The 23,608-nt window shown below is 52.7% G+C and overlaps 1 protein-coding gene across 5 annotated transcripts in view; it reads right to left on the bottom strand.

The window, feature by feature from the left end:
- Positions 1-537: 537 nt before the first annotated feature.
- SCMH1 (Scm polycomb group protein homolog 1) overlaps positions 538-23,608 on the bottom strand; it is a 120,722-nt gene continuing 97,651 nt past the window's right edge. For 3 of the 5 annotated variants that reach the window (XM_084652492.1, XM_084652496.1, XM_084652494.1), the window contains 3 exons: positions 13,804-14,007; positions 9,345-9,499; positions 538-2,724 (listed from right to left, as the gene is read on the bottom strand). In XM_084652492.1, the coding sequence (XP_084508618.1) occupies positions 2,599-2,724; positions 9,345-9,499; positions 13,804-14,007 (485 nt within the window). In that variant the 3' untranslated portion in view covers positions 538-2,598. The remainder of the gene's footprint in view (positions 2,725-9,344; positions 9,500-13,803; positions 14,008-23,608) is intronic. The other 2 variants (XM_084652493.1, XM_084652495.1) reach the window with 1 other exon arrangement.

Genomic DNA, 23,608 nt, shown 5'->3' with positions numbered 1-23,608 from the left:
GCTCCCCCAGATGCAGACGGAGGTGAGTGCAGGTGAGGAGAGGGGTAGTAAAGAGACAGAGTTTTAAAGGTTCCAAGGATTAAACACAATCGACTGCTGGGAACTTCAGTTCTGTGATTCCGAGTCAGGCGAGCTGCTGCCACGTCTCTGGCGGTTGGAGTTGCTGTCGCAGGAGACAGCTCTCGCAGAGCCACCGGACTGGCCAGGCAACTTCCCTGGATTGCATTTGCTGCGGTAGTTTCAAAGGTGTAAATGCTCAGGAGCCGGAGGTATAAATCATGGAGGAGCAGGACTGGGCCAGAGACTGCCAATGGCTCATTCCAATCTGTACGTGGCTGCAGCCTCCAGCAGAACAAGTTTCCAGTGGCAGAGAGCGCCCTCCCTCATGGAGAAGCAACAGTGCAGGGGCAGACCCCTGCTCAGCGTGGCTGAGAAGCCCCCAGGCTGCGTCGGGGGCTGACAGCCTGGTAGAATGGGCCTTGCTGCAACAGCAGGCACTTCAAGGCCTCTCTAACCACCGGACAAAGCCAGCTGAGGAACTTTGCTATTCTTTTATTTATAAACAACTCAACATAAAGTGAGTGCAGAGGAAAGCGCTGGCCCGCTGCCCTGGGACCTGCCTGCGAGAGGCCCGTCTGCAGCTGGACAGCAGCAAAGGAAAGGTGAAAACCAAGGCAGAGGTTCCTGGGCTGCTGCTGGCCATGGGACGGTGAGGAGGCCGAGCCCCTCGCCTGGTTCGTTGTGCTGCGCTGGGCACTGGGGACAGCCGCTAGGATTTAGCAGAGACCTTGTTTTACAAATAGCCTTTTATTACATGTGGGTTTTCTTTCCAATTTCCCCTTAGGGGTAAAGCAGAGCCACGTAAGAGCTCCCGTGGCACTCTAAGCCAGGGAGCCCCTGGCTTGGGGAGGACAGACGGCAAGAGGGAAAGGCAGGAGAGGAAAGAAGTGCTTGTGATGGAGATTTCCCTACATCCTGTCCCTTTGGGCAATGTTCTCAGCATGCGGGTAGCAGGCCAGGGTTCAACCCCACCATGCCCTCCGAGCTGACTCATGGGCACACCAAGGGGCAGGGCAGCTCTTCCCTCTGCTTGTCACATGCCAGGCAGTGAGACTGTGCGGGGCATTACCCAGCCCTTGTTTTCCATTGCAGGGCTCTAACAGCTGCGACGAAGAGCCTGCTCCCATCGGAGTTCATGGAAAAGTCCCACTGGCTCCCTAGGGAGCAGGCTCCTTCCCCACGGCAGGTGTGGGGCACTGGCGAGGCTCTTCTCCACCCCATTTCTCTACAGCTGCAGCAACTCAGATGTGGGACAGTGGGTCACTGCTCAAGTGCCATCACAAATAAATACATTAAACAGCTTGAAAGAAGCTGTGCTGGCCGGGAGCTGGGACAGGCCCAGGAAGGGCAGAAAGAGGGACAGGCCTTCCCAGAAGTTGTGATCCTGCTGTCACACAGCCAGCCCCCGGTCACACACCCCTGGATCCTGCTGATGGGTAGCAGAATGAAATGGAGAGGTAAGGCCATTCTACAGTACCATCTGGACAGACGAACCTTTACATTGCTGGGTAAAGAGCTCTGAGGGTTGCCATTTCATAACAGATACAAAACATTTCATAGTTGTTTCCTAAACAGATGACACCTTAAAAAAGGGAGAATTCAACAGGGCGCCCAGCCCTCCTAGCCCACAGCCCACGCTAACTGGGAAGGCGTCAGTCCTTTCTGGGCTCTCAGCGGTGTCTGCCTCAGCTGAGCTTCCCTCCTTGTCAGAAATAAATACAAAGAAATTGCCACCTCGGCATCGCCAGCATGAGGAAGTCCACCAGCTACGGGCCCCCAGGGGCAGGAGGACCCAGCCAAGGAGGAAAGGCTGCTCTGTCAAGACAGTAGGACTAGCAGGCTTGTGTGACCATGCTCTGGGCTGCAGTCCCCCGCACGCAGCCCTTCACGGAAGGCTGGGAGCAGGGTGCACAGTCTTTTAAGCTTGCCATAGTGTTAGTCAGAGTGGATTTGCAACTCCAGGAGTTGGGTTCTCACAGCCTGTCCTGCCCAGCCTGGCATGCCAGCATGGTAGGATCTGCAGCAGAGCTGTCCATCTGACACAGAGCAAGGAAACAAAGCTAGGCCGAACCAGACAGCCAGGAGAGACCAGGGAACCGGGGCAGAGGAAAGACATGAGAGAGTCGCATTTCTGCAGGGGACCAAAGGGGAAAGGATCCAGCACCACAGAAGCCCAGGGCTCTGAAGAGCTCTGCGAAACACAGTGTGTCTTCGTCCCCTCGGGTGCAGAGGGCCTGGGCTCTGCAGACGAGCATCAACTGAGGAGTAAGGGAAGGGTTCTTCTGTTTGCGTCAGGACATCCATGAGTCGAGCTCTGTTTGGTCCCCAGGGGAGCCAACAAATTGTCTGTCTCCTTTCACGTGCCCACTGTGCTCCTGACAGTGGAAGGAGGGGGTCAGTGGATCCATGTAGTGATCTGCAGGCAATTCAGGGCCGTGTCTGCCTGCGGTGTATGCATGCGTACCAGTCTGCAGGGGGGCGCGACTGGGTGTGGCCAGGAGCCCGGCATTCCCACGGGCTGTCCCGCAAAGAGTCCTCTCAGAACTTGCCTTGCTTTAGTTTGTCGATGTGGTAGGTGAGCTTCAGCGCCGGACCCAGCTTCAGCCCCATGTACTTCATCATCATGTCGCTCCGCAGGAGGAGCAAGGCTTTGCCGTCAATCTCCTGGCACCAGGGAGCAAGAGAAGGTCAGTGTTAGCAAGGCTCGCTCTGCCCTACAAATCCTGGCACCGGCTGGCGCCATCACTAGCCTGAAATCACTGCTTGGCTTAGCCAGGGCACCCCTGGAACCTCTCTCCCAGGAGTACTGTGGGAAATATGCTGGCACCGGGGTAGGCAGGTTTTCCTTCCCTACACTTCACTAGGTTCTTGTAAACTCCATGGGAACACTTGACTGACGCCAGCCTAACAAGCCTCTGTGTCAGCCATTTCCAAGGCATTCCCTCCCTACCCACTGCCCCGCAGCTCCCACCAACCCAGGCCAGCCACTCCAACGATCACGAATCCTTCCCATCCGCCCGCCCTGGGCCAAACGAGAACGACCCAACATCCTGGCCGGGCAGATAATTCCTACTGTGAGGCTGGCTCAAGTGGCACTGCCTGGCAGGGAGGGGCTGCAGTTCAGAAAAGAGAAAGACAGAGTCCAAAAGAGCAGGACATTCCTTGCAGTGACTCCCTCTGCCTCCCCCACCTCATCCTCGGCTCCATAAGGAAATGGCAGCTGCTAAACCTTCCACTGTCCACCTCCACCCCCTCTCAGCTCTCTCCCACCCAAGCTGTGCCTCTGTTTAACTGGAGCATTTGGAGGGGGTTGATCAATGACACTCAAAGCATGCCATGGATGGGGCTGTTTAGACAACAGGGATGGTTTGCCGAGCCACAGCCCATTCATAAGGGGTGACTGCGGGTGATTGAGGGCTGTTGGGACATGCACTAAGCGGCTCTAAGCCGTGGTCTGTGGCCCATGGGGGTCGGTTAAAGAGCTGGCTGCTCACATGATACTGACTCCCCCTGGCCCTTTGATTCCAGCTGTTCTAATAATACCCAGGCTCCTTCCTGCAAAGAGCAGCCCCACATCTCTGTGAAACCAGAGAGAACCAAGGCTTCTGCAGCCACGACTGCGTAGGAGGAAGTCAGGAAAGAGAATGTGCCTCCTGCCACAGCCAGATGGAGCCCCCCTTTCATGTCAGCCATTGCTGCGGGGCCACGTGCAGGTGGGTGACTGCCAGGGGAAAGGGAAGTAACATGTTGGATGCTTGGGGCCTCCTCAGGTCTGGGCAGCACCTGCTAAACCCCAGGACTCTGAACTGGCCTGCTGGCAATGTGCAGTGGGCTTAGCTGGGGAAGCCGGAGATGCCCCCAAATGAACTCTGAAAGTACAAAGGTGAATGTGATTGTGAAACTGATTAAACAGCTACTCTGAGGACTCCCACAAGACAGCCGAACAGAGACTTGGCCTGTGTCAACACCAAATTCCATCCCACAAGCACTTTGGGCTTGTGATATTTTGAGGAGTAGAATGAATTACTTTACGGGCTTTGTCTGATAATGTTTTCATCTTCAGATTCCCCCTCTGTCCCTCACTCAGAGAGAAGTCTGTCCAGAGACGGGATTTAAAATCCTGGTTTTTCTGAGGTGGTTCTGGCCAAGAGACAGGCCAGAGTCAGCCAGGGTGCAATGTTGCTGGAGTTCTTTACTTCCCATGACAGGTTTCAGAGTAACAGCCGTGTTAGTCTGTATTCGCAAAAAGAAAAGGAGTACTTGTGGCACCTTAGAGACTAACCAATTTATTTGAGCATAAGCTTTCGTGAGCTATAGCTCATTTCATCGGATGCATACTGTGGAAAGTATAGAAGATCTTTTTATACACACAAAGCATGAAAAAATGGGTGTTTACCACTACAAAAGGTTTTCTCTCCCCCCACCCCACTCTCCTGCTGGTAATAGCTTATCTAAAGTGATCACTCTCCTTACAATGTGTATGATAATCAAGGTGGGCCATTTCCAGCACAAATCCAGGTTCCCCCCCCACAAACCCACTCCACCCCCACGAACATGATACAGTTCTGTGGTGACCTAGAATCCTATTTTCGACGTCTCCGACTCAAGAAATATTTCCAACATACCTCTGAACAACATACTAATCCACAGAGACCTCCCTACCAACACTACAAAAAGAAGGATTCTAGGTGGACTCCTCCTGAAGTTGGAGTCAGCAGACTGGACTTCTACATAGAGTGCTTCCGCCGACATGCATGGGCTGAAATTGTGGAAAAGCAGCATCACTTGCCCCACAACCTCAGCTGTGCAGAACACAATGCCATCCACAACCTCAGAAACAACTCTGACATCATAATCAAAAAGGCTGACAAAGGAGGTGCTGTTGTCATCATGAATAGGTCGGAATATGAACAAGAGGCTGCTCGGCAGCTCTCCAAAACCACTTTCTACAAGCCATTACCCTCTGATCCCACTGAGAGTTACCAAAAGAAACTACAGCATTTGCTCAAGAAACTCCCTGAAGAAGCACAAGATCAAATCCGCACAGACGCACCCCTGGAACCCCGACCTGGGATATTCTATCTACTATCCAAGATCCATAAACCTGGAAATCCTGGGCGCCCCAACATCTCAGGCATTGGCACCCTGACAGCAGGACGGTCTGGCTATGTAGACTCCCTCCTCAGGCCCTACGCTACCAGCACTCCCAGCTACCTTCGAGACCACCACTGACTTCCTGAGGAAACTACAGTCCATCGGTGATCTTCCTGATAACACCATCCTGGCCACTATGGATGTAGAAGCCCTCTACACCAACATTCCACACAAAGATGGACTACAAGCCGTCAAGAACACTATCCCCGATAATGTCACGGCTAACCTGGTGGCTGAACTTTGTGACTTTGTCCTTACTCATAACTATTTTACATTTGGGGACAATGTATACCTTCAGATCAGCGGCACTGCTATGGGTACCCGCATGGCCCCACAGTATGCCAACATTTTTATGGCTGACTTAGAACAACGCTTCCTCAGCTCTCGTCCCCTAAAGCCCCTACTCTACTTGCGCTATATTGATGACATCTTCATCATCTGGACCCATGGAAAAGAAGCCCTTGAGGAATTCCACCATGATTTCAACAATTTCCATCCCACCATCAACCTCAGCCTGGTCCAGTCCACACAAGAGATCCACTTCCTGGACACTACGGTGCTAATAAACGATGGTCATATAACCACCACCCTATACCGTAAACCTACTGACCGCTATTCCTACCTACATGCCTCCAGCTTTCACCCTGACCACACCACACAATCCATCGTCTACAGCCAAGCTCTGCGATACAGCCGCATTTGCTCCAACCCCTCAGACAGAGACAAACACCTACAAGATCTCTATCAAGCATTCTTACAACTACAATACCCACCTGCAGAAGTGAAGAAACAGATTGATAGAGCCAGAAGAGTTCCCAGAAGTCACCTACTACAGGACAGGCCTAACAAAGAAAATAACAGAACGCCACTAGCTGTCACCTTCATACCCCAACTAAAACCCCTCCAACGCATTATTAAGGATCTACAGCCTATCCTGAAGGATGACCCAACACTCTCACAAATCTTGGGAGACAGGCCAGTCCTTGCCTACAGACAGCCCCCCAACCTGAAGCAAATACTCACCAGCAACCACATACCACACAACAGAACCACTAACCCAGGAACCTATCCTTGCAACAAAGCCCATTGCCAACTGTGCCCACATATCTATTCAGGGGACACCATCACAGGGCCTAATCACATCAGCCACACTATCAGAGGCTCGTTCACCTGCACATCCACCAATGTGATATATGCCATCATGTGCCAGCAATGCCCCTCTGCCATGTACATTGGTCAAACTGGACAGTCTCTACGTAAAAGAATAAATGGTCACAAATCAGACGTCAAGAATTGTAACATTCATAAACCAGTCGGAGAACACTTCAATCTCTCTGGTCATGTGATTACAGACATGAAAGTTGCGATATTACAACAGAAAAACTTCAAAACCAGATTCCAGCGAGAGACTGTTGAATTGGAATTCATTTGCAAATTTGATACAATTAACTTAGGCTTGAATAGAGACTGAGAGTGGCTAAGTCATTATGCAAGGTAACCTATTTCCCCCTCTTTTTTCCTACACCCCCCCTCCTGCCCTCAGACATTCTTGTTAAACCCTGGATTTGTGCTGGAAATGGCCCACCTTGATTATTATACACATTGTAAGGAGAGTGATCACTTTAGATAAGCTATTACCAGCAGGAGAGTGGGGTGGGGGGAGAGAAAACCTTTTGTAGTGGTAAACACCCATTTTTTCATGCTTTGTGTGTATAAAAAGATCTTCTACACTTTCCACAGTATGCATCCGATGAAATGAGCTATAGCTCACGAAAGCTTATGCTCAAATAAATTGGTTAGTCTCTAAGGTGCCACAAGTCCTCCTTTTCTTTTTACTTCCCATGGTTATTAACTGCACTAACCTGCACTTTTGTAGCACCTTTCACCCAAGCATTTCAACACACTTCACAAGCATCACTCCCTTTAGCCTCACTGCACCCCATGCACGGGAGCCAAAGGCTCTCCTCCCCACTCAGCAGCGAGTAGAGTGATGGGCTGACCAGGTGACTTGCCTAAGGTCACACAGCGGATCTGTGGCACAGCCAGGAATTGAACCATGGCCTCCTGACTCCCAGACCAGTGCCTTAACCCCACAATTGTTGTTCTCAATTTCTCCTTTGTTTCGTGTTGTTTGGCACATGCTGGAAAGGAAGCAGGATGCTGAGTAGGGGTGTGGTAATGGGCTGCCCCCAGTAGAGGAATCTGCTATGCCCTAACAAATGGCGCAGACTGCACAAGCCCCACCTCACCCCCCATCTAGCCCTTCCTGGGTAGCAGGCAAAGCTTTCCCAGTGGGAAGAGGCGCTGACAGGAGTCACCTGGTGTACAAAGGCACGACTTGCTTCCACGAGACCTAAGGCCCAAAGCACTGCTGAGGGGCTGCCTGCACGGGTGAGCTAATACATCTGTAAACTCACCCCAGGGTGGCCAGACACAAACATCAATGTACCCTCCATCAATTCCAGGCTGTAGCCTAAGGGAACAAACATTCAGCGCCCCCAACAGCCGGTCTCTGCTGGCGAGGGCAGGTTTCTGGAAAAGCCAAGCAAACTTCATGTCCTGTGATTCCCCCAGCTGGAGGCAGTGTGGCTAGGTCCACATAGTCAGCCAGTCCCACACCATGTAAGTCAAACGTGCTTAAAGCTTGAAGGCTGAGCTGGACAAAACCTTTTATTACTGGCTCCCACCTTGTGACATCATCACACACCGTTCTCTGTGCCTGGCTAGGCCACGAGCTCTGAAGGGACCAGAGGCTGTCAGTGGGACAGTTTGCAGGGGGGAAAGTTTAGATGCCTCACTGAAACACACACAGAAAAAGCCTCTAAGAACAAACCACTCAACCTGAACCAAACCAACAGCTACCGTGATTTGAGGGCTCTGAAACTTTCGGTCCAATCTGCACTATCCTGCAAATAGTCACTTTTTTGTCATGAAAACAACATTTCTCAGAACTGTAGACCCAGCGCCTGTGGCATTAACCCTTGGTAAAGCACCAGGCACTCTTCTCATATAATTTAAGAAGCATCTTCCCATTTCAGAGCCATCTGTACTGTCTACTGATAAAAAGTGTCTCCCCCCGAGCACCAGCAGCTGCCAATGTGCCTCCTCAAATGGACGAGATCACAAAATTTAAAAAAGTCACCAGAAGTCAGGACGTGCAACTTTCAACCTGCAGCTGCAACCTGTGCTCAGGGAACGTAAGGCCTGCTGGGCATTCCAGTCCCGTGCCAGGAGAGCACGTAAGCATGTGAGTCATGCCCCTGACTTCCTGTGGGATGAGAGACAGGCTTGGAATTAAGCATGTGCTTAAATGCTCTGCTGGAACATGGCCAGGTGCTCCGCATCTTCCAGGTTCAGGTGCACGCAGCACAGTCCTGTCTTGTTTTTCTGGCTGCACCTGCATTACCATTTAGGATGTGAAATGACAGCAAAAAGTAGCGAAGTGCCTGCTGGAACCTTGTAGTTGGGGTTTCCACCCTTGTAATTTTAACCGTACACCCTTCTCAGTGAATTACTGCAGGGTTTTACATTGAACAGAGATACACGAGGACATACAGACCTGGAACCTTTCAATCCAACCTGTCCTGTGGAAGGGTGGTGGAAGGGTCTTTTGACCAGCAATTCACTGCCATTCAATAGGATTCATCATGAGGGAGACATTTCCCTGCAGGGGAGGTGCATTTCAAGGTTCCAGGAGTGACCATTTTTTCAGTAAAGAGAGTAAATAGTAAGTGTCACAGTTCGTTTGGTGTTGAAGACCCTGAGTCCGATCCCAGCTGAGAGCTGGAATGCCTGCCCATGTTCACAGCCTTGGAGTGCGGCACAAGAGTATTTGGTGATGCTCTGCCCTATCTCTCTGGGGATACACATAGATGTTCACATCACTTGAGTTACCTTCAGCCACAGAGGAAGTGACGCCAGATCTCACTGGGGCAAGGCTAGGTTAGATCTCTCCAAACACAGCACTAGTAAATGTACATTGGGGGTGACCCTGCATTGGCCAGAGAGCTGGACTTGAGCATCTAACTGGGTTTTTCTGCCTCCATCTCTATGACTGAGAGAGTTAACGTCACTGGAGCACCCCGATTTACACCAGAGGAGGATTCGGCCCTCCAGCTGGATATACACACAGATATATTTACGTGTTTTCGAAAGAGATCGGCATGGGGTCCCAGCTGTGGATCAGCTTCTCGTACGAAATACATCACGTCCTCCACTGTCCAGGAAGAGGGGTCTCGGCTGTTCAGCCGGGAGGTGTCTCTAGGTCCTAGGTATCTATCAGAGCCTGAAGGGTGAGACAATGAGAGAGAAACAGTTACAGCATCAGCGTTCCGGACTATGCCAACACAGCGCTGGTGTGGATAGTGCTGGGGTGCAAGGGTCGATATCAGCACAGAGCTGAAATGGCCACGGGCTGGGAGTTAAGGCTGAGGCCAGCACGGCAATGGCGTGAACAGGGAGTAAAGGCTGAGGCCAGCAGGGCGCTGGTACAGACAGAGGGGAGTTAAGGGTGAAGGAAGCCCAGCGCTGGGGCGGATGGGGGTGGGATTAAGGCTGAGGACAGCACGGCGCTGGGGCGGACAGGGTGGGATTAAGGCTGAGGACAGCACGGTGCTGGGATTAAGGCTGAGGGAAGCACGGTGCTGGGGCGGACAGGGTGGGATTATGGCTGAGGGCAGCACGGTGCTGGGATTAAGGCTGAGGGAAGCATGGCACTGGGGCGGACGGGGTGGGATTAACACTGAGGGCAGCATGGTGTTGGTGCGGACAGGGTGGGATTAAGGCTGAGGGAAGCACGGCGCTGGGGCGGACAGGGTGGGATTAAGGCTGAGGGAAGCACGGCGCTGGGGCGGACAGGGTGGGATTAGGGCTGAGGGAAGCACGGCGCTGGGGCGGACAGGGTGGGATTAGGGCTGAGGGAAGCACGGCGCTGGGGCGGACAGGGTGGGATTAGGGCTGAGGGAAGCACGGCGCTGGGGCGGACAGGGTGGGATTAAGGCTGAGGGCAGCATGGCGCTGGGACAGACGGGGTGGGATTAGAGCTGAGGGAAGCCCAGCGCTGGTGCGGACAGGGTGGGATTAGGGCTGAGGGAAGCACGGCGCTGGGATTAAGGCTGAGGACAGCACGGCGCTGGGACAGACGGGGTGGGATTAACGCTGAGGGCAGCATGGTGTTGGTGCGGACAGGGTAGGATTAAGGCTGAGGGCAGCATGGCGCTGGTGTGCACGTGGGTGGGAGTTTAGGTTTAGATTTACCCCTCTCTCCTGGTTTCTCTTACCCTTTCTGAAACGTTGCCAGACACCACGTTAAGAACGCACCCTGCCAGGGCCTGAGCTCTCCCTTTTCTTTTGCAAACTCAACACAGCACCCTCCAGTTCTCCCTAGAGCTGCAGGCTCCCCTCCTCCAACCCCTTCCAGGTGCCTGTGACCATATCACCGTCTGCCTCTCTTGCCTGATTCTTCCCCTGTGCCCTCGGGGCCAGAACAGTCCCCACTCAGCAGGGGTCCCTTGTACCCAGCTACGTTTCCAGCTACTACCCCATTTCCCTCCTTTTGTTTCTCTTCCCAACTCATTAAGTGCATCGTTCACAGCCACTTTCTACAGCTCCATTCTGGAATCTGGCTTCTGTCCTCTACTGAAACTGTTCTCGCCAAAAGAAAAGGAGGACTTGTGGCACCTTAGAGACTAACCAATTTATTTGAGCATGAGCTTTCGTGAGCTACAGCTCACTACTATTTGAGCATGAGCTTTCGTGAGCTACAGCTCACTTCGATGAAGTGAGCTGTAGCTCACGAAAGCTCATGCCCAAATAAATTGGTTAGTCTCTAAGGTGCCACAAGTACTCCTTTTCTTTTGGCGAATACAGACTAACACGGCTGTTACTCTGAAACCTGTTCTCGCCAAGGACTCGAACACCCTCCCCTTGGCCTGGCTCCACCTCCATCCTACTTGGCTGCTCTGTGCGCGTTACACTGCTGAGCACTTCTTTGCTGACATCGTGACTTCTCCCCGCTTCATCCAGCCCAGCTGGTGAGGGCACCCTCCTTGCCCATTCTGACCTCCATCCTGAATGCCTAGACTGCCTCCCTTTCCACTGGATCAGCTTCAGGCTTCGTGCAACTACTTTCAGGGGCTCACAAAACTCTACCCCTGCTTACTTATCCACTCATTTCTTATCAAGTCGAGGCTGCTGGGAAGTGGTGGGAGGAGGTGGCAAGGTGGCTGAATGACGGAGGGAAGATGGAAAATGTATCACGCTTGTTAAACAAAAGCAGAGCATTAGCTTGATCGCTCTAATCCTACATTACACCCACTTCCCACACCTAGCATCTTCCTTTGTCCTGGGGCAGGGACTATCTTTCTGGGTGTTTGTGAAGCTCCTACCATAGTGGTCCCCAAACTTTATACCTTGTGCCCTCCCTTGCCCTGTCCACACCACCTCCAGCCCCCGACCTGGGGCTGCAGCTCTGGGAGGGGGGGACACAGACAAGGGTAAGGGGGTCAAGACTGGGGCCACAGCTGGGGGTGGGGCCAGGGCTAGAGTCTTGGTCGGGGCTGGCAGCTGAGACACCAGTAGCCGGGACACTGGCAGCCGGGGCCAGGAGCAGAGCTGGGTGGCATTCCTCCCCCGACCCCAGCCATGCCCCCCTGAAAGTTTCTCTGCACCCCCCCCTGGGAGGGAGGAGCGCACAGCATAGTTTGGGGACCTCTGTCCTACCACATAGTGGTGCTGCTGCAAGCTAACCACCACCAGCCTTCTCAGGGAGCTCTCAGCTCCTCCTTGGTCTCTTCCTGAAGGTAAAGAGATCCCTTGTGCTGTTCCCGAGCTATGGTGAGTGAAGGGAATAGCTCTTCTCCAAAGAGCTGAACAGAGCTGTGGCAAAAAGAGAAGAGGCTTGATCCTTGGTCTGGCCCTGTTGCTCACTGACTGCACTTGCTAGGTCGGAAAACTTTGGTTTGGTTTTACAGAATAACAAACGTTTGAAAGTGGTTCCCTGGGCAAGTAAAGCAGATTTTCCAATTTTCTTCAGTCTCCTTGTTTCTCCCACTACATTGAGGGGTTTATTTGGAACGTGCAGACATTATTTTTGCCATTTAAACCGACAGTGTTTTCAATTAAACGGAGAGAAAAGTTCCAGTTTTGAGGGACAAGAAGGGAGCGGCACGGCTGGCACGGGGGAGGAGTTTGTGCATTGTAAAGGATCCCTTGAACCGCACATTTCTAAGGGAAATTACATGCCCAGGTCTGGCAATGCCACACCTACAGACACTAGTGAACCTTCCAATGCCTACAAAGCCCACGGTTTGTCAAGCTGGCCTTTGCCAACTGGCACCCATTAGAGAACTGGGATCTTTTCATTTGTTAAAAATAATCAAAGAAATACAAAAAATGTTAAAACAACTAAAGCTCCCATGGGTAAGCACTCAAGGGTCAGGAAATGCCAAGTTAAAGGGTGAACACAATACTGTAGCTCTGTCCTCTTGAGCATGTGCATTACGATACCGCTGTTAAATATAATCACGGCTTATCTTAATGACACATATGCAGCTAAACTTGTAGAATACTGTTTTTAATATTAAAACACGTGTCCCTATAAGTAAAGCTGCATTGTAACATACACACCCAGGCAGACTGCAGGCTGAATGTTCAGCTCTCATTTCCTGTCTCCTGAACGCTGAATTGTGCAACCTTAACATGCCATTAACAGAGTCTCTTTGTGTTTGCACACGCCGCACCCAGTTCTCCATGGTGCTGCAGCCTCTCTGTGGCTCTGCTCCCTTCAGGTGCTTCGCCTGTCTCACGAGGAGCTGTCATCCACACAGACCCGCAGTATCTCAGCTCTCGGGTTCAGTTGTGCACAATGCCACGGAGAAGGGGACCCAACTCGTAAGCGTGCTGTGTTGCTGCTGGTTTTAACTCTCACCACCTCGGTGAGGTCGTGCACACAGGCACACGTCATCTCCTTACAAACAGACGGGTCTGGCACACATGCCGATTTACTGCATTTAGCAGCTTCACTGCACCTGTGCTACACACTGGTTATTTTACAGCTATCACAGTGTAACTGATGTGTCACTAGTGATCGGCAAGCACCCACTCAACTAGGCTCACCTCATCCATTCATCAGCTGCCTGATATGCATCCCATCTGCCCACACATCCACCCTGCATGTCCTCATTCATAACTCCGCTAGTCAGTTCTCCTCACTCTAGCTGCTTCCAGTCCATTCAGCTATCACCCCTCCAATCCCCACCCATTCAGCAATCGATTCATCGCCTGAACTGCTTCAGCGTACACACCCCAACGTGTTCATCAACAGCTGCACACTTAGCCAGCCACCCAGCTCATCACTTCTACCCATTCAGCCACTGACCTCCACATCCCTAGTTAGCCACCACACCGTTCACTGACTGTCCACACACAACTCCACCCAACGTACCATCCATCTCGAGAACATATGTCTTGACAAACTGCCTGTTTAACTGACAGTGTAGAGGCCAGTCTCGGGTACTTGCTGGCATTAAAAGATGTAACGGGAGTTAGCAAAGCTCCATATTGCCAAAGAGCCTTGGTGGGATGACTTACCCCCTGAGCTAAGCCTACGCAAGGCAGAAGCATTGCCCTGAGTGAGGCTAGAGGGCTGGTGCAGATGCCTGTATCCCTGCAAGCGGTAGTCTCTGCAGTTCCTGCTGGGGCTGGATGAATTGACAGAGTTCAAGGCAGAGTCCATTGGGTCCAGGCGAGGTTCCAGGGGACCTGGGAGGCCATCTCCCAGAACAAAGGTTTCACCTGTAAGGCACCAAGCTGCAGTCAGAACCAATAAGGGGTATGCAGTACAGTTACAATTCTATACAGCACACACAAGCATGAGCAACAGCAGCGTTCCCTGTATGGTGTGCCAGAGAAATCAGACAGAAAGGGGTCATTTACTAAGTGATGCAACGTGCTGTTTGTCTAGCAAGTTTCAGTCCTGCTGCACAAGATGTGTGCCCTACCCGTTCCTTTTGTAGCATCAGAACCAGTTCCATCCTGCACTCTCACATCCTCCTGCTGCTTCCACAAGCACCTTCCTTTGTCTGCCTCTGGCAGACAAGGGTGGGAAGTCGCCTGCTCTGAATAAGATTTGGAAGTGTTCCCCAAATCCATGCAGAAGGGGAATTCCTTCTCCGGCTCACAATTCCACCAGTGGGAACAGGAGCTCTGGGACAATCTGAGTTACAGGCATTTTGTTCTTTCCTGCTCTCCCCCTCCCCTTGCTATCATCCACTAATGTGAACCCTCCCTCCCCAACTGAGCACCCATCTCAGCCCCCTGTTGGGTTGGGGAATTGGGCCAGGAAGTGAATTGACCCCCCTGGTCTTCACACACACACTGGTTCTATTGCTTGAAAGGAAGACAGAGCCGGCGGTGGCTTGCAGAGCCCATATGGGACCCGAGGCTCCAAAGCCTTGCCTGCTTTACTTATTCTTACTGCTGGCCCCAGCAGCCAAGGGTTAAGCCCTTGCTCTAAGAACAGCTCTCTGAGTGGAAGGAAGTGTTGCCTTGGGACCCAGAGCCACAGGACTGGGTTGAGCCCTTCTGGGTCATTCCCTTGATGTAGGCACCCTCAAGGGACGGGCCCAGCTGACTGGCTTTGCTCGGGTTTTCCAGCTGTTGACACAGGCCCTTTATGGACATTGGCACAGGCTTTCCCCAGACAGCACCAGGTTCCCTTCATCAACCACCAGGGTTAGTTCTAATGTCACCCGCTGCTGTCAGGCTGACTCCAGCGCTGAGGTGCCATTAACCATCCGCCACTACCCCTTTCAACCTGCCAGGAGGGCTCTATAACACAGAACACAGAACTGGGCTCAATAACGTGCCCAACAGGCTGTTGTTCTCCTAATTTAAAATGAGGCTTCCCAGAGGGTCTTGCAGATAGAGGCGTGGGAGGCCCTGCCATGCGGCTGGGGCCTTAGCAGGGATGTAACGTTACTGCAGCTAGTAACATGACGGCTGAGCTTGGTGAACAATGGACACGCTCACACTACCCTGTCCCTGGTGCCAGTGGGAGGGAGTGGGCAGCAGGGTGCTCTCGCTGCAGGCCCACACTATTGGAATTCACTTTCTCTCTAGCTCGACTCGAACCAGGATTTACTGACCTCCGGGGCACCTACTAGGTTCCCCTTTTCCCCAGGCGATGGGGGAAGGCTGGGGAACGAGATGGGGGGAGAAGGTGGGCTGTATGTTCTGGATGGTTATATGATGTTCGTAGGGATGATTTACAGCTTAAGCAAGCGCATCTAATGCCCTGGGGTACTCTCCTTTGCTGTGAATGGTTCTGTGCATGTTTTGTGCAAGAGTCGTGAATGGTCAGGATCGATTCTGTTAACGAAGGCATAGCTGCTACACGACAAAGTCAGCTCCGCCAGCCCAGAGCCCTGCGGAACCAGTCCAGGCCAGTTCTGTGTGAAGGACCTGCTAAGTCTAACTACAAGAGAAGAAAGCGGTTAATAGACCAAGGCGTGTTGCTTTTGTACCAGATGTGCTATGCAGCCATCGCAGGACACTCTTCCCAGACCGGCCACAAGAGCAACTTTTCCAGGGCCAGCAAAGAGACGCTTACAACAGTTCTGAGTCATTTGAGCTGCCACTCCGCTGCTGTGGCCTGAGAGGAGGGAGACACGAAACCTGGGCAGCTGCTCCTCCGGGCACCTGGGTTTCTTCCCTTGGCCTGCAGAAAACGGCTTCATGAGCCTACAGCCAAACCGAGCCCAATGCAGGAGCGTGACACAGGGATGGGAGCAGAGGAAAAGGGTAAATAACCGAGTAATAAAACCCACACAACAACCACCAGATCTGATGTGGGAAACTGTGCTACCATCCCCAGCACGTGAGCCCACATTGCAGCCGTGCTGGAACTACAGAGCCATGGGACAGCTTAGACTACAGCTGTGGAAGAGGGGGGTAGATAGGTTTTTACTGCCCACTTCCACAGCTGTAGTCTCAGTTGTCCCTTGGCTCTGCAGTTCCAGCATGGCTCGACGGCGGTGGGATGCACCGACACCTGACATGGATCACTCACAGTGACAGCACTCGAAGAAGAAAGAGTAATATCGAGAGCAATCTTCTCCCAGGCAGGCAGAAAGACACTTCCTGGGAGCTGGCTAAAGATTTGCAAGTAAACAAGATTGAGAGCTACAAACCAATCCAATGACTTTAGGAATGCTGGGGGCTGAGGCCAAGACCACTGTGCTGAGCTGGGAATGAATCGGAGTGCTCTCTGGTCCATAATGGGGTGGAGCTTTTGCCTTCCTTTTGTGATGAGGAAACAACAGGAGTGAAATCCCTTTTCCTGAAGCTGCTGAGGAAACAACTTTATTGTTCCAAGTTATAGAAGGACTGTAACTTTCAAAGCAAGTGGGGAAGGCAGATGGGTTCAGGGCACCGGATGTTCTAACTCTTCTAAGTTAACTCTAGCTCACTCCAGTCATGGGCAATGCCACTCCCTGCAATACCTGGGAGGAGGGGTAAAGGGGACTAAGTCCACAGCAGATGAGCCAGTGCCCAGTTTGGCACCAGAGGAGGCAGCAGGAATATCATACTTGCGATGGTGGAGTCCAGATTTCTGCCTGGCACGGTAAGAAAGATTTCAGTCACATCCATTTCTGCCCATTCAGTGCTAGAACAGATTGAGGCAACCTGGGCATCTGAACGGCTTTTCTATTTGAAGGGCAACTGATAAATGACCAGACTTCAAAGTGGACTGAGAATTTTCACCTTCTCTAGTCTCTCAACTGGACCTTCAAAAGGGAGATCTTCCTCCTTCTGTGAGCAGTCCAGAGCACTTTAACCAATCCGCTCGCCTCAGGCTGACAGCTGTGACTACAGATGGGACACCAGAGACACGTTTTGGAAGATGTTTTGCCACTTATACTTGTCACTATCTTTCGTCTCCTTCTCATACTTCTTGGGGTGGGGGCATGTGAGGCTAGTAAAGGACTTATCTTGTGCCACCAAAGAAGAATGGTGCTAGACAGAGTCAGAAACTCCTTTGGTTTTATCAGCCTGCCCAGATCCTCTTGGCACCAAACTGAGATATTCTGAGACTGGAACTGCAAAGAAGGGTCTGGAAAAAACAATTACTCACCTTCTCGTAACTGTTGTTTTGAAGGTGCACCCGAGGACGGAGCACCTGTCTCAACGCTGGATCCTTCCCTGTGTTTTTTTAACTGTCTATCCCACTTCTACCATGCGTGGTCCCAAATAACATTAGACCGCTGGGTTCTTCGCACAGTGGAAGTGGGATATTCTTGCCAATTCTGTTCCTACTCTCCCTTCCCCACCCCCCTTCCAGGACCCTTTTCATGAGCAAATCCTCATCCAGGAGGTGCAGGCGCTCCTCGCCGTAGGAATGGTGGAGGAGGTTCTTGAAGAGCTATGGGCAACGAATTTTGTTCCCGCTATTTCCTAATCCCCACGGCAAAGGGGGGGTCTCAGACCCATTCTAGACCTGCGAGTACTCATGGTAAAGTTGAAGTTCTGCATTGTCTCCCTCAATATAATTATCCCTTCCCTGGAGCTGGGAGACTGGTTCGCCGCCCTCAACATAAGAGACGTGTACTTTCACATAAAAAGGAGGACTAGTGGCACCTTACAGACTAACCAACTTATTTGAGCATAAGCTTTCATGAGCTACAGCTCACTTCATCTGATGCATCCAATGAAGTGAGCTGTAGCTCACGGAAGCTTATGCGCAAATAAATTGGTTAGTCTCTAAGGTGCCACAAGTCCTCCTTTTCTTTTTGAGAATACAGACTAACACGGCTGCTATTCTGATACTTTCACATAGTGATTCGCCCCGCTCACAGACGCTTCTTAAGGTTCATGATTGACCAGAAACATTATCAGTTCACGGTCCTTCCCTCTGGCCTGTCGACAGCCCTATGTCTGTTCACCAAGTGCATGTCGGTGGTAGCAGCCTTCCTCTGAAGGAGGCAGGTGCAGGTATACCTTTACCTTGACAGCTGGCTATTTGGGGCACACCAGAGAGCAGGTGGAGTCGCAGGTCAGTCTGGTCACATCCACGTTCTAGAGACTCGGTCTCCTCCTCAACGTGAACAAGTCAACCTTGTCACCGACCCACAGAATATAATTTATCAGGGCAGTGTTGGACTCGATCCAGGCAAGAGCATGTCTGCCAGAGTCCTGATTCCAAGCCATGGCGTGCATAATTCGATGCATGAGAGAGTACCCAACTACTACAGCGAGGAATTGCCTCAGCCTCCTCGATCACATGGCTGACTGCACGTACGTAGGATGGCTGCCCGGCTGAGGCTCAGGCCTCTACAGACTTGGCTCGCCTCGACATACCCTCCGGGGGTGTGGCACCCTGAATTTAGTGGCCACGGTACCACAAAAGGCACTAGAGTCACTCCAGTGGTGGCTCAATGCTCGGACAGTCTGTGAGGGAGTCCCCTTCACCAGCCCTCAATTCTCCTTGTCTCTGGTTATGGGTGCGTCAGCTCTAGGTTGGGGCGTACATCTGGGAGATCTCCAAATGCAGGAGCGCTGGTCACAGGACAAGCTCTCTCTCCATATCAATATCAAGGAGCTCAGAGCTGCGTGACTCTCATGCCAATCTCTGGCACTCATGACTGACAACATTGTGGCAATGTTTTACATCAACAAGCAGGGTGGAACCCAGTCCTCGCTCCTCTGTCAGGAGGCCCTCAGACCCTGAGAATTCTGTATAGCCCACTCCATTCACCTGGAAGCATCATTTCTGCCAGGAGTCCAGAACGTACTGGCGGACCACCTCAGCAGGTCCTTTCACAGCCACGAGTGGTCCATCTGGCCGGACATCATTCACACCATTTTCCAGAGGTGGGGGTTTCCCCAGGTCGACCTGTTCGCCGCTCGGAGCAACAGGAAGCGCCCAGCGTTTTGCTCCTTCCAGAAAAGCAGCCAAGGCTCAATCGTGGACACATTCCTGCTACCCTGGGGAGGCCATATCCTCTACGCCTTTCGCCCGATCCCTCTCATGCACAAGGTCCTGCTCAAGGTCTGCAGAGATGGGGTGGAAATAAATCTGGTGGCACCAGCGTGGCCTTGACAACACTGGTACACCACGCTTCTGGATCTACTGGTCGACGCCCCGGTCACATTGTCGCTCCTCCCCACCCTGATCACTCAGGATCATGGTTGGCTTCATCACCCAGACCTACGATCCCTCCACCTTATGGCCTGGAAGCTTCCTGGCTGAACCCCATTGAGCTTCTGTGCTCAGAGCAGGTGAGGGAGGTCCTACTCAGCAGCAGAAAGCCCTCCACAAGAGCCACGTATCTGTCGAAGTGGAAGAGGTTCAGTTGCTGGTGTGACCAGCATCATATGCACCCACTTCAGGAGTCGTTACCTCTTATTCTGGAGTACCTTCTGCAGCTGAAACAGCAAAGCCTGGAAGCGTCGTCCATAAAAGTACACCTAATAGCTAACTCAGTTTTCCACCCCGGAATCGCTGGGTGCTCTGTCTTCACCAACCCCATGGCGGGACAGTTCCTCAAGCGTCTGGAATGGCTACATCCCCAGATTAGACAGCCTGTTCCTGCGTGGGAACCTTAATTTGGTCCTCTCCAAGTTAACGGGACCCCCATTCAAACAGCTGGTGACTTGCTCAAGGTAGCCTTCCTAATTGCCATTACATCGGCAAGAAGGGTGTCTGAGTTAAAGGCCTTTATCTCTGATCCACCTTATACAGTTTTCCACAAAGACAAGGTGCAGCTCAGACTCACCTTGCTTTCCTGTCTAAGGTTTTCTCCCATTTCCATACCAGCCAAGACATATTCTGTCCTGTCTTTTATCCAAAGCCTCATGCCAGTAGCCGTGAGCAGAGGCTGCACTTCTTGGATGTTCAGTGAGTCTTAGCCTTCTTTTTATATCGAACGCGCCAAGCCGTTCAGGAAATCGAACCAGTTGTTCATAGCGGTGGCTGACCGCAAGAAAGGCCTACCGGTCTCATCTCAAAGAATATTTTCCTGGATCAAGTCCTGCATCTGCATGTGTTATGAGCTGGCCAAGACACCAGCCCCGGCAATTACAACACATTCCCCTTGGGCACAGGCCTCATCGGCAGCGTTCCTGGCCTAGGTCCTGATCCAAGAAATCTGCAGGACAGAAACTTGGTCCTCGGTGCACACGTTCACCTCTCATTACGCCATTGTCCAGCATGCCAGAGATGATGCAACTTTCGGCAGAGCAGTGCTCCAGTCAGCGATTCCATCACTCCAACCCCACTGCCTAGGCAAGGCTTGGGAGTCACCTAATTGGAATCAATATGAGCGATCACTCGAAGAAGAAGAAATGGTTACTCACCTTCTCGTAACTGTTGTTCTTCGAGATGTGTTGCTCATACCCATTCCAAACCTGCCCACCTTCCCCTCTGTCGGAGTAACCGGCAAGATGGAACTGAGGAGGTGCTGGGTCGGCAGGGTCACACAGGGAGTGCCCTGGAGGCACCACTCCAGGGGACTCCACAGCCGATCCGAACGGTGCAGCTCGGGGAAAAATTTTCTGATGACTGTGCACGTGGCACACACACACACCTAACTGGAATGGGTATGAGCAGCACATCTAGAAGAATGTCTGTTTTGAGCCCGACAAAGGCTTACTCGGGCCCTGGCCCTGCCCAGACGGAGGATGGGAAGGCTTACGCCTGCCATTCCTACCCCTGCACCTGTAAAAATCCTGCCTCAGCCGAGGAGGATACGGGCGCTGTTGCAGCAATTGGGGCCTAAAGGGCTTTTGTTGGGTTGCCGGTGTATCCATACCCAAAGACTTCATTGTCGCCTGGAGTCTTTGAGGCTATGCAGTCTCGAGTCAGTCTGTTCGGCAAACAGGCCCACCCGTCAAAGGGTAGGTCTTGCATAGTTTGCTGAACCTTGGGCGGGAGCCCTGAGGCCTGCAGCCATGAACTATGCCGCAGAGCCATTCCTGAGGACAAGGTGCACGTTGTCGAGTCCAGAGTGTCCAGTGAGGTATGTAAAGAGGTCCGTGCCACCACCTTGCCTTCCTTGACAATTGCCCCAACTCCTCCCTGGACTCTGCTGGTACCAGCTCCCTAAACTTCAGCATTGAGTTCCAGGAGTTAAAACTGTACTTGCTCAGGATTGGAAGTTGGTTGGCAATCCTGAGTTGCAAGCCTCCGTGGAGTAAACTTTGCGTCCAAATAAATCCAGGCGCTTGGTGTCCTTAGATTTAGGTGCTGGGGCTTGCTGAACCTGCCTCTCCCTCTCATTTACTGCTGACATTACCAACGAGCAAGGCTGTGGGTGTGTGAACAGGTAGTCAAACCCCTTGGAGGGCACAAAGTACTTCCTCTCCACACCCTTAGCGGTGTGAGGGATGGAGGCCAGGTTCTGCCAAATGGCATTTGCATTGGCCTGGACAGTTCTGATGAGGGGTAGAGAGAGCCTGAATGGCCCTTCTGGTGCCAGGATCCTTCAGCTTTATCATCTTCTCAGCCTGCAGGTTCATATTTCATGCCACCCTGTGCAAGAGTTCCTGGTGGGTACGGCTATCTATAGGGGGCAGCCCCTAGATGGAGGTGCCTGCTACCACCTCGTCTGGGGAGGATGATGAGGATGCTAGTGGAGGAACTGGATCCTCTGGACCCTCTTGGTCCTTGGGCACCTCCTGTCCCACCTCTAGATGGGTGCCAGCCACTCCAGGGTTTGGCTCAGGAACTGGGGTGGGTTCCAGAGGAGATGGTGCAACTGCTGACTCCTCTGCACCCTTAGGGGAGGGGCGACCGGCCACTGCCTCCAGCACTCTAGGCTCGGACGCCACTGAGCGTGAGGCCTTGGACTTGGGAACCCTGGGCCTGGTGGTACGCCCATGGGGTCCAAAATGGCCACTCAGCTGGCTGTGCCACTATGAAGGCCATGGCCCTGCACCGACGTCAGGTCTGTCCCGCGCCGACTTGTGCCGGGGATGCTGCGAATATTTGGAACCTGTCTCCAAGTCCGAAGACGGAGACTGGGACCACAGTGACCATGGCGGTGCTGAGTGCAGCTGAGCCAGGGAGCGGTACCGCAAGGCTAGGAAGCAGTGCTGCAGGGTAGCGGAGCGGTGCCATGAAGCTGTGGAGCGGAGTTGTGAACTGGAACTGTACCGCGATCTGGAGCAGTCCCGCGAGCGGGGTCTACGCAGAGAGCCGGATCGGTGCCGATATGAACGGTGCCGAGATCGGGACCTACTGCGCGAAGGCGATCTGCGCTGAGAGCGGGAGCGCTGGCAGGACCTGGATTGGAGCCAGGAGTGCAACTGGCGCCGGGACTCTGAGCAGTGCCTCCCCCCTGCAGTCTGCATCCAAAGGAGGATCATCGCCGGCTTTCCCCGGGACTGCCCTCCTGTGGCAGTATCAGAGGCTTGATGCAAAGGGCCAGGGACCTCAGTGCTGTCATGGCAATGAGGTCCCTGGTGGCCTCAAAGGTGTCTGGGTTGAAAGGCAATTATACATCCTCCATCACTGGACCTGGGGAGTCCAACTGCACCGTACTCAACGGTCCCCCTTGTGGGGCCAAAGTCAATGGTGCAGGCTCCAAAAGTTTTGGTGCCGGGGGCTCCTCCCTGGGACACGCCCCATTGAATGGCTCTGAGGGAGTGGGTCTTGAAGTAGGGAACCACTCCTCCCTTGCTTCTGGTGTTGCTTCTGCACCGGTGAATGGGATTGGTGCTGGGCCAGTCCTGTCATCTTCGGTGCCGGGGAGCTACCAGACTCCTTCCACGCTGCCGCCTCCACCACTGCTGCCAGGGCCCTGTGCACTGAGGAACTTGACGCTGGGTCCTGCTGCACCGATGTGGATTGCGGTCTCACTGCCGCCCCCATAAGGAGCTGCTTCAGTCTCAAGTCCCGCTCCTTCTTGGTTTGGGGGCAAAAGCCCTTACAAATCCTGAACTTCTCTGACCGATGCGCTTCCCCCAGGCACTTTAAACAAGTGTCATGAGGGTCGCCTGCTGGCATGGGCTTGTTCCAGGACTTGAACCCCTGGGACTTCAGCATGTAAGTCCCCCAAGGAGCACGCAGTCGGGGTGGAGGGTAAACTCCCAAGCCCTACAGCTAACTAACTACTAACTAGAACTACAATAACTAAGAACTAACCTACCACCAAATACAAACAGTCCTAAAGAGAAGCTAAGGAAACGTGGAGAGTTTGCAAAGTTCCAACGACTGTCACTGGCGGTAAGAAGGAACTGAGGAGGCGCTGGGTGGGCAGGGTCATATATTGAGCGCCATGGAGGTGCCACTCCAGGGGGCTCCACAGCCAACCCGACGGGTGCTGCTCGGGGAAAAACTTTCCGATGACTGTGCACGCAGCGTACACACACCTAATTGGAATCTATATGTGCTACC

This window comes from Lepidochelys olivacea (genome assembly GCF_965140295.1).
Source record: "Lepidochelys olivacea isolate rLepOli2 genome assembly, chromosome: 19".
Taxonomy (NCBI): domain Eukaryota; kingdom Metazoa; phylum Chordata; order Testudines; family Cheloniidae; genus Lepidochelys; species Lepidochelys olivacea.
Note: the sequence above shows the minus strand (reverse complement) of the source record. Positions and strands in the feature narration are given on the sequence as shown.